The following is a 10952-nucleotide window of genomic DNA, read 5'->3' on the forward strand; positions in this document are numbered from 1 at the left end:
GATAATTCATTATTTTTTACTGCAATATCAACAACTGAGGTTAAGATAATCATGGAGCGTATGGCGAGCCTTGAAAAAAAGCTGACAGGAGATGTCGTCGGTTTGAAAAAAGATGTGAAAAGCCAGGTGAATCACTTACAAAAGAATTTGGGGTAGGTAGCGGAGGTGGTAAATGTTGATATCGCCCAAAAGAGGGTTCATGATCACCCATTTACACCTGAAATCATGGTGTCACCCCTTCCTAAAAAATACAAAGCACCAACCATACATCCATACGATGGAAGGGGAGATCCAGATGATCACTTGGAGTTGTACACTGACTATATGTTGCTGCATGGCTGCTCGTAGGAGATTATGTGCAGAGGATTTAGGAACCATTTGATGGATTTAGCCCGTCGATGGTTTAGAACGTTGAAGTCAAATTCTATATCCAACTGGGAAGAATTAAAAAAAGCCTTCTCCTTATAATTTATTGGAGTAAAGAAGTACTGCCGCTAAAGTAAAACTTGACAATGGTCTACCAGAAGCCAAATGAATATTTAAAAGATTGGATGACAAGGTTCGATAAAGCAGTCGCCGCAACCACGTATCGATCGAGCCGTTCGCCCTTTTGCCAATCCATTCGTTCAGTAGAGGGTTGTCCTCGCTTCTGCCCTAAAGGGAGTGGGGGTGTAAGAAGGCATCCTTTTGAGATCGCAACAACACTTTTCCCCCTTCAAGCTCGGTCCTCCGATCCAGGAACAAGGGCGTATGCAAAGGCCATTACAGCAGTGGCGATGAAATCTCTCAAGTAGAGTCTTAAGGAGCTCATTGTCCAATTGTTTGACAAGGAATAAGTTTGCAATGTTAATTGAGAGGAATTAGCCCAACACTGTGACCCTCTTTTCTAACTCTTGTTTACTTCTATACAATATTGATCCATTTTTCTTTCATCTTTCATGCTTTCACTTGGTTTTGTTTATCTGATAATAAAGAAAATGACTATATTTACGGCAAATATGAGAATTTATCAATCGTTTTTGCCAATAATTTGTCAGTACTACATTGAAATTGAATGTAATGGGGGCCAATCTGTGTTGGCCTTAACATTTATTAATGTCTTCTATTAATTCACTTTTTTATTTCAGTGTAGTACCATTTTTTAGAATTCTGCCTTCTTAATTTAGAATTCTCCCCAAAGTTCGGGTGGGTAACAAAATGAGTTAAATAGGACTAATTCAAAAATTAAAGGAGAAAATGTAGGGATTTTTAATGTTCAGAAAGTAAATTGAAAATGACATCAATATTTATAGGCTATTGCTTAGATTAACTGAAAAATATTATATCATCTTTATGCCCTTAGATAGGGGCATTCTCTGTATTTTCCATTTTCCGACATGATTTAATTGTAAGTTGTAACATACTTCATAGTCGAAAGAAGCAGGAGTCTTTGTTTTCTAGTTATAAAAAAATTTGTGGCAAAGTACCAGAGTACCATATATTTATATATGTATATATATATATATATATATATATTGGTAATCAGAGTACCATATCTTATCTTCCGGTCAACTCATGTAATATATGATCATGGTATTAATCCAAAAGGCTCGGGAATGATGAAATTGAATCATGGTTTTAAAATTTAAAAGATGCTTTTATAGTTTCTAAAAATAAAGGATAAATATTTGAGAAAAAAGTTGAAATTAAAAGGTAACCCTCATTCACAATTCAATTATTAATTAGACTAACAAAAGAAAAGCAAAGGCAAAAGTACTTCATTGGTCCTACATGAAAATATGGAAGGTGTAACATTACATTACTCTGTATAACAGTGATTTTGTAGATATATGGTAACAAAGAATTTATCTATCTAAGGTCACACATCTATAATTAATTATTGCCGCACAAAATAAACGCCATGTTACATTTATTACATATTACAATGTAAGGCCCGAAGACAAACTACAAAACAAAAACAAAGAAAGCACAAAGAATAGAGGGAGAGGAAAAGAAAAATAAAAACTCTAGTAGTGTGCAATAATATGATAATCTTCCTAAAAAAAATGATAATTGGCAAAAATATCCTCAGAGACAAGCTGAAATGGCATACAATACAATCCACAAGAAATGCATGATAACAAGCAAACAAATATTGAGTCTTCTACCAAAACAAAGGATAAATCACCGCTAGTTCTATTTTTTCTAGCCGTCAGTTTGTATCAAAAACTATCTGTTCTGCATATTTTTCAATCTCATTTGATTTTGATCAGATCTAACAGTCTAAAAACTGGTTCTACCGGTAATACTATATTGATTTGGATTATTGGATGATTAGAAAATGACCAAAAACACAAGACAAGAATGAGAAAAACAGAAAAAGGGAAAGGTAAAATGTATTATGCAGGGAAAAAAAAACTGGAATGTAAAAATAATTAGTATAGATGCAATTGCGCTTGAAATCATTGGCTATATTTTGAACTAATTATAGAGTCTCCCACTCTCAAAACAAGAATAGAGAAACAACTCAAAAGCAAATGGATTATATCTTTGTACCAATTGCTTGCTTATTTTTATGTGCCAAGATTGGAGGGTAGCCTTTTACTATTTTTTTTTTCACCTTTTATATTAGGAAGAGGTTCTATTTGTTTTATTAATTCGAGTTTTGAATTTGAATTGAAAAATATGAACTTACATGAAAGAAAATACTGTAATAAAAAAAATTATTTTAAACATTTATTAAAGAGAACATTACAGCAAAAACTTAAATTATAATTTAAATTAATAAAATGAACGGGTCTAAATATTTATTGTACAATGTTTGTGAATTACGTTAACATTGTTATATATAATACATTTTTTTGGCTAATACATTTTTTTTTATAGCAAAAACTCACATTGCTACATATTCAAACATTGACTTATAATGCACTACTATAAGGTATGTGGTGCATTGGAATTCGGCACCATTATGCTACTTTTGATATTTTTTTAACATAATTTTTTCTTGACGCGATAAACTAGATAGGAAGTTCCCAAATGCCTGTCCCGCCAAAATCCCAAGTGGAAAATAGACAAGAAACCACGAACCTTAGCAACCCCAATATTGAACCCCCTTAAGACAAGTTAAGCCTCCGTTTATTTCATTGATTCAAATTGTGTTGATTTAAATTTTTTTATTTAAACAGAAAAAGTCAAATTGTATGATTTAAACTGTAGTCTGAATCATTGAGAAGAAGATCTATTAGGTAAAGTGGGAGCTATTATGTCGTCCTAAGAAAGAGGGGAGTATGGGCTTTTGTGATGTGGGTGTGTTTAATCAAGTGCTTCTGACAAAGCAGTGTTGGTGAATACTTTCAAAACCTTCCTCCTTTGTTGCCATGATTTTTAAGGCTAAGTATTTTCTAAGGGGTGATTTTCTTGATGCTAATATTGGACACAACCCTTCATATACTTGGCGTAGTATATTATGGGGACGAGAACTTTTGAAAGGTAGCATTCGTAAACGTGTTAGTTCCGGGAAATCCATTCGATGTTTTAGGGACCCTTGGATCCCTAGACCTCATTCTTTCCGTCCAATTACGGCAGTGACTGAAGAAACTGAAGATTGGTTGGTAGAAGATCTTATTATTAATAGACAATGGAACCGGGAGCTTATTCGTCATATTTTTCTCCCTATTAATCAAGAAATTATTCTCAACATGCCTTTGAGTTGTGGCTCTAGTGAAGATCTCTAGGTGTGGCATTATGATTCTTAAGGGGCTCTATTCCGTTCGTGCGGGCTACAAGCTAGCCATGCGCCTAAAAAATTCGCCTAGTAGTTCTGGAGGGAGAAGGGCATAGTGTGTGGTGGAGAAAACTGTGGGATCTTCATATTCTGAATAAAATCAAGAACTTCATGTGGAGGGCAATTTCGGGTTTCTTACCAACCTTTGCCAATTTAGTTCAGAGGGGGATTAATTGTGTAACGAGATGTCAGCGTTGTGGTGAGGAGGAGGAATCTATTTGGCATGCACTGTGGATGTGCCCTGCTGTTATTCAGGTGTAGGAAGTGAGTGCTCTTTGGCACAAGTTAAAGCCTTTCAAAGCTGGAGGTTTTGAAGCTCTATGTGTTATGTTTTGCAAAGTAGCAACTGGAGAGGACCTTGAAATTTTCTGTGTACTAGCGTGGGTGGTTCGGAACCAATTTGTCCATCACTGAGTCTATCGAGAGCCGACGGATATCCTAGGAACAACTGGGTGGACAATTGCTGAGTTTCAAAGCTGTTGGGATCCGGCAGCCAAACATCGGACTACGGTGCCTGTTAGTGAAGTACGCTGGAAACCTCTGGTGGTTGGACTTTTCAAGCTTAATACTGATGCGTCAGTTGGAGAGTGTACAAGCTCCATTGGAATAGGTGACGTCATCAGGGATGGGGAAGGAATAGTCTGTGCTTGTCTGGCGAAGAGGATTGCGGGATCTTTCTCACCGTTTTTAGCTGAATTCATGGCCCTTCGGGAAGGCCTAATTTTCGCACATGAGCGGGGGTTCTCCATCAGCATGGCTGAAGTTGATGTTGTCCGTGTAGTTCAAGTGGTTTAGGAAAGCTCAACGATGGGCGAAGAAGGTGTTATTATAGAGGATATTGTTTAGTTAATTATCCTCTATGGGGAGGTGGGAGTACTCTCATATAAACAGAAATGGTAATAAAGTTACTTATGTTTTAGCTTTTTTTGGTTTTAGTTGTACACAGGATTTTGTTAGGGTTCATATGATCTTTTGCTTTGTATCTTCTGTTGTGCTTGCCGATTTGGCTGTTTAATTTAAAAGTTATATTTCCTGTTCAAAAAAACTGTAAACTGAATTGGCGTTTGGATGTGCATTTAAAGTTTAAATGTAAACAATGAATAAAATTTAAATTTGTATTTAGTAGGTATAAAAAGCATAGAGAATAGACATCTTTTACTGCTTAAAAATTGTTTGAACTATTGAAATAGAAGGAGGAGTTAAACTTTAATTTGAACAGTTTAACTTAATTTAAACAAAAAATATAATTCAAACTGTGTGCTTATTAAACACAATTTTAAATCATTCATTTCACCGTTTCGAGTTTTGTTATAGTAAAAAACTCTTAAAAACAGTCACATCTAACTTTTTTACTACAGTAAAATATTTTCATATAAAATCACATCTAAACTCAAATTAAAAATTAAAATCAGTGAATTAAATAATATTTAATTCATAATTCGAACGGAACTAAACTGAGCCGATACCATAAGTAAATTTAAAAGAAGACAGACACTTGTCAAACGGTTCTTCTTCCTTTGTTCTAAAGAATCCCCTCGAGGCAAAGCCAAAAAAGGAGTCCAAAATACAATCCACGAGGAGCTCCATTTACTCCACTTACTGACACTTCCCATAAAGTTTTGCCAGTTTCGTCTGATTACCTGATTTGAAATTTTTGGTGCATCTCACACTTCACAGTGTCTAATAAAGAGGACGTCCCCATCACAAAGAAGTGCCATATATAATACACCTAAAGAAAATTTTGCTAACTAATAGCAATGAATGATCATCATACCTATAAATGATAGTAGTGGATTGGTGAAAGAAATTTTATATAGTTAGGAAAAGGCTACTGAGGTCCCCCTTGTAATAGGTAAAAAAAATGAGGTACAATAACAATCACATTAAAACAAGTGTAATAATCAGAAATTTTCTCATTTAAATCAGTATTATGTTACAGCAGACTGATATATAAAATAAATATTATGTCACACCAGTTGACGATCTTGTCATAATTTGCAATGCATGGAAAAATAATTCAAAAGAACACGTCACAAATTGCCTATTAAAGATAATGGTTTCAAGTTGTTTTCCCAATATTTGAGTTTAACTACTTTGATTCCATGCTTATCAACAATGGGTTGATCGAAACATTTTCTTTTTTGGTGTCTTGTTTGTGTCTGTAGAATTGGATGGTTTTAAGAGAAGAAATTGGTTAAGACACGGCACACTGGCCTAGCTAGTTGTTTGCTGTGCTGAGCAATGTGTATGATGATACCGAAAAAGTGAACTTTTCTCCTTAAATCTTTCTTAAAGCCATATGTGCTTTTAACTAAATCCTTTGTCACCTCTTCAAAGCACAACAAACCAACAAGCATGAATACAAAAACAATCATAACACTTTTGGTAAAGGAAACTAATGAATTGAAGAGGACAAAATATAACAAGTTCAGTGAGGGTGTTAAAACATGCCTCGTTGCCAGAAAACAAGCAGCTTTATTGGAAGCACAATAATACTTTATAAACTTTCCCTCTCAAAGCTCTTTCACATTTGACCATTTTTCTTTACCAAAAAATAATAATAATAAAAAAATCTTACCACCCTCCTTAAATTCCATCCCCACCTGTCCTTCTCATTGGCATTCACTCACTCTTGTTTCTCTCTCTATACCAGAATAGTGAGTTTTGAGTGTATTGGAAAGTGGAAACAAAACAAGTGAAGAAAAATGGGAATCTCAAGCAAAAAACTTGCCTTTGGTTTCTTGATCATTGTTGTTGTGTTTCCCTTCTCTGTGGTTCATGGAGACCCTCTTGTTCCCGGTCTGATGATCTTTGGTGATTCTGTGGTTGACACTGGAAACAATAACTATCTCTATACGCTTGTCAAGGCAAATTTTCCTCCTTATGGAAGAGACTTTGTCACTCACAAACCAACCGGAAGGTTCTGCAATGGAAAGCTTGCCACAGACTTCACTGGTGAAATTTCCGAGTTTTTGCTCATACCCTCTTGGTTTTTCCTCTATAATGAGTTTTTTTTTTAAGTCTTAGGTCACACCTTTTTTTTAATCATTATTATTATTGTTTCATTGTTTCACAGCTGAATATCTTGGATTCACCTCATACCCGCCGGCTTACCTTAGCCCGGAAGCCAAGGGAAAGAAGCTCTTGACTGGAGCCAACTTTGCCTCAGGAGCTTCTGGCTATTATGACAGAACAGCTCAGTTATATGTAAGATTTGAAAACAATGAAACAAAACTCTCTCTCTCTCTCTCTATACACACACACACACACACACAAACACATATACATATACATATATACATATATATGTCTTTTTCTTTTTGATTGTTGTGTTTTTTGTTGGGTCTTTTTGGTAGAGGGCTATCTCACTTACACAGCAGCTGAATTACTACAAGGCATATCAGGATAAAGTGGTGAATATGGTGGGACAAGCCAAAGCCAATGACTTGTTCTCTGGTGCAATCCATCTTCTAAGTGCTGGGAGTAGTGATTTTGTCCAGAACTACTATATCAATCCTGTCCTAAATAGAGCTTACACAGTTGATCAGTTCTCTGATATTCTCATGAGTTCCTACACTAATTTTGTTCAGGTTTCTCTTATACTCGATATTATAATACTGTACTTTTTCCTTTTTTTGTCTCTATATTTTGCTAATATATCTTAAGGATGTGAAAATAATCCTTTTATCACTTCACTTGGCATGTAACACCTTAAACTTTTAGGACAGAGATGCAAATACGGGTTATATTATATGTAGCTGATTTAATTAGATTAAACTAATATAGGCTTTATGTTAACGGTCAACATTCAACACGCTTAATCATGATTATACCATCTAACGGAATTATTAAGTTAACAATGGGAATTTCTCAAAAAGTAGCTACTACGTAATAGTTTAAGGGGGTTAGTTGCAAATCCTTTGAAGTTTTCCTTTAATTTACTATTTCATTCTAAGATGGCTGGGGCTATACGCATATTAGAACATGAAAATCGTATACGTATACAATCGACAAATAGTATGTAGAAGATGCCGGTGTATGATAATAAATCATGATGTACTTTAAATAATTTCATGTTGATTCATGGTTGGTGATAAATGCTATTTAGATTTCATAAGGATCACCCTCAATGTGTGTAATGAAGAAACAACAGTGTCACGCATAAAGTTGGAAACAATTCACATAACAATATCAAATAAACCTTTCCACATCCACAGAAGAAGCAAAAAAATAAAAAGTAAAAACCTTTCATTTGGTTTGTTCAAAAGCATTTCCATTCATAACATGAGCAGCGTGATGGCAGACTCTGTATGGACTGGGAGCAAGAAGGATCGGCGTCACTAACTTACCGCCACTCGGGTGCTTGCCGGCATCTGTCACCCTATTTGGAAGAGGAAGCAACCAGTGTGTTGATAAACTAAACAACGACGCAACTCTATTCAACAAGAAGTTAAATAGCACAACCCAAAATCTGCGAAATCTTTTGGGTCTCAAGCTTGTTGTCTTTGATATTTATCATCCTCTCTTGGAGATGATCAGAAAGCCCAGTGATAATGGTAATGCACCTTCTCTGCAACCATCAGTTAACCGATGCATTAGATGAACATTGTCACTGTTACAATCATTATCAGCTACTTTCTTCCATCATTGTTCAGTTTGTCAAACATTCTAAAGAGTATTTAGCAAGCATATTAATGAAAGAACATAATGGTAAAATCAATTTGCTGATGAGGTAACTTCATTTTCCTCTCTTGGGTACAGGTTTCTTTGAATCAAGAAGGGCTTGCTGTGGAACAGGCACTCTTGAAACCTCACTGCTTTGCAACTCTGGGTCGATAGGGACGTGCTCCAACGCGACGGGGTACGTATTTTGGGACGGGTTTCATCCCTCTGAATCCGCAAATGAGGTCTTGGCTGGTGATCTACTTGAACAAGGCTTTGATCTCATCTCTTGAAGCTGCTTCTATGGTTTGAAGAATTTGTGACTGCCATGGTTTCACTATTCATATAGAATAAAATGCAGAGCAGTTGCATTAAACACACGAGTCGTTTAGTGGCAGTAGTTTGAAGGTTTGGTTTACCTAGAGTATCCGTGTATGTAAGCCTTGTTACCAATACATACAGAAACAGTTGGTGTTGTTCCTACTTTGTATGGAATTTTAAATGTTTTCATCCTTGGGTTAATAAGATGGCGGTAGTTTTATGAGTGCCATATATAAGAACACTTTCACAGTTAATGAAGACAACAACATTAGTATAATTTTATTTTATAATATTTTGTATTATTATATAATATTTACATAATAAAATTATAATATTACAATTATTAATATAATTATGATATCATTAATATCATTATTACAACTATATTATATTATACATTATGATATTAATTACAATATTATATATAATATATCATAATATTGTATTAGTTATATTGTAATTATCAAGAGTAAATATGGAAAAAAAAAAAGAGAGGAAAAACCTTGGAATGGCTATTCCTCCCATGTGAGGAATGAATAATGATTCACCCATTTAATGAAAAAGTAATTCCATTTTAAATGGCTATTCCTTTTCCAAAAACTAACTAAACATCATAATGAAGCTTTTTTCCTTTCCTTTTCCATCCCTTTCCCCCCAACCAAACACAACCATAGTGGTTAGTATCTTGCCTTAATAGTAGTAAATCAGGCAAACTACTTTATACCCTAGAAACTACAAAAAAAACAAAAAAAACAAAAAAACAAAACAAAACAAAACATATAGATAAATGCTTTGTTTTGTCACATTAGTCTGTAGTATAGAATGAAGTTGAGACTTCAAAATGACGAAGGTAAAATCACATGAATTTGATACCTAAGAAAGCTCAAATCCCGCATTTGAACTGATTGCATATAGAAGTTTTTCCCTCAAAGTGCTCGGTCGTTTGTACGTTGGAAGCTGAAACAATAACAAAGAGTGAAAGAACATACCCATGATAAGACATTACATAGCCGCGATTTAAGGGTTAGACTGGAGAAATACATCTTTCCCGCTTAAGCAGGGAAAAACAAGAGGTATTGATTAATTGGAAAAATAGAGGGGAAAATAGTATAAATACCTGCCAGTTTAAAGATGTTTTTATCTCATGGTTTGCAATGTAAAACGAGAATAAATGTCTTGCTTTCATAAATAAGAGTACCTTGAGGGTATTGTAACAGGTTGAGGCTGACGGAAGTCGTTCCACATCCTGTCCCCCAATTGTCGCCCAAAGAGGGACACTGCAGGCAACCTTTGTAACAACAAATAATGGCAACACCCTTTATTACTCGAGTTTATAAGATTATCCTTCTTCAATTCATTCAAGGTCTTGTGCTGAATATTTATTTATTCTTGATTTTATTTAAGGGACTAACAAATAATGATGGGTCCCCAGTTTTACCACCATAAAAGAATGATATGACAGATTGCTTAGCAACAGTACATAAAACCATGTATGCATGTAAGTTCAAGAGCACACCTTATGGATCGTAAAGGTGGGCTGCAAGTGCTTGAATCCAAGTAAGGGAGGCCGGGAACAACTGGTCACGAATTTAAGAAGCATACAACGTTCTTTTGGTTGAAACCCTTTAATTACCTGTTACATGGGATCGCAAACACACACACACAACACACATCATATATATAATATGTACCAAGACGAAAGCATACAGATTACTTGTGAAGTTTGATCCTGATGAAGTTAACCTTTTACTTACATAACAACCACGTACTGATATCGTGACTATCATTATGTAGGGAGGTGGAACACATAAATCCATACGCAAAAGGGAAAGGCTCATTACCTCCCAAAATATTTTTACTGTCCGGCTTCCCTCAGTGTAACCACCTGTGTAACGGGTGTTTCTTCTTAAATCATCAATGTCAATGTCATGGTCTCCACCGGAAAGCAACTGTATGCAGAATATCGTAGTTAGCAGATGACAGAGAAATGAAACTGTAAAATATTCCAAATTCTTGTTGAGAACATTTGAGCGAAGTAAAACATTTTAATCAAATTGTATAAACTAAAAGCCACCATCTCAAGGAAAAAATTCAAGATCATATCTTGCCCTTCAAGTTGGACACTTTGGAATAACGTTTACAATGCTGCAATCAAGGTCAGAGTACGTGGCTCCTAATGATGCCCCAGTACTTCCAAACCATC

At 35.1% G+C, this 10952-nt stretch overlaps 2 protein-coding genes across 2 annotated transcripts in view; one reads left to right on the forward strand and one right to left on the reverse strand.

The window, feature by feature from the left end:
• Nucleotides 1-6162: 6162 nt before the first annotated feature.
• Nucleotides 6163-9029, forward strand: LOC21405442 (GDSL esterase/lipase At5g03810). The gene is made up of 5 exons (XM_010100562.2): nt 6163-6721; nt 6843-6973; nt 7123-7356; nt 8070-8322; nt 8528-9029. Exons 1-5 carry the CDS (start codon nt 6472-6474, stop codon nt 8719-8721), a joined length of 1062 nt encoding a protein of 353 aa, XP_010098864.1. The 5' UTR covers nt 6163-6471; the 3' UTR covers nt 8722-9029.
• Nucleotides 8260-10952, reverse strand: part of LOC21405443 (E3 ubiquitin-protein ligase UPL7) — a 9247-nt gene continuing 6554 nt past the window's right edge. The window contains exons 11-15 of the mRNA XM_010100563.2: nt 10591-10698; nt 10266-10382; nt 9948-10037; nt 9623-9706; nt 8260-8336 (exon numbers count right to left, since the gene is read on the reverse strand). Coding sequence (XP_010098865.1) covers nt 9623-9706; nt 9948-10037; nt 10266-10382; nt 10591-10698 — 399 coding nt within the window. The 3' untranslated portion in view covers nt 8260-8336. The remainder of the gene's footprint in view (nt 8337-9622; nt 9707-9947; nt 10038-10265; nt 10383-10590; nt 10699-10952) is intronic.

This window comes from Morus notabilis, unplaced genomic scaffold (assembly GCF_000414095.1).
Source record: "Morus notabilis unplaced genomic scaffold, ASM41409v2 Scaffold124, whole genome shotgun sequence".
Lineage (NCBI taxonomy): Eukaryota > Viridiplantae > Streptophyta > Magnoliopsida > Rosales > Moraceae > Morus > Morus notabilis.

What these genes read in the sequence shown, in the direction of transcription:
- LOC21405442 (XM_010100562.2), top strand. Translation starts at nt 6,472, where the DNA reads ATGGGAATCTCAAGCAAAAAACTTGCCTTTGGTTTCTTGATCATTGTT. An exon ending in GCTTGCCACAGACTTCACTG is followed by an intron (nt 6,722 to 6,842) that starts GTGAAATTTCCG and finishes ATTGTTTCACAG; the next exon opens with CTGAATATCTTGGATTCACC. An exon ending in ACAGAACAGCTCAGTTATAT is followed by an intron (nt 6,974 to 7,122) that starts GTAAGATTTGAA and finishes TCTTTTTGGTAG; the next exon opens with AGGGCTATCTCACTTACACA.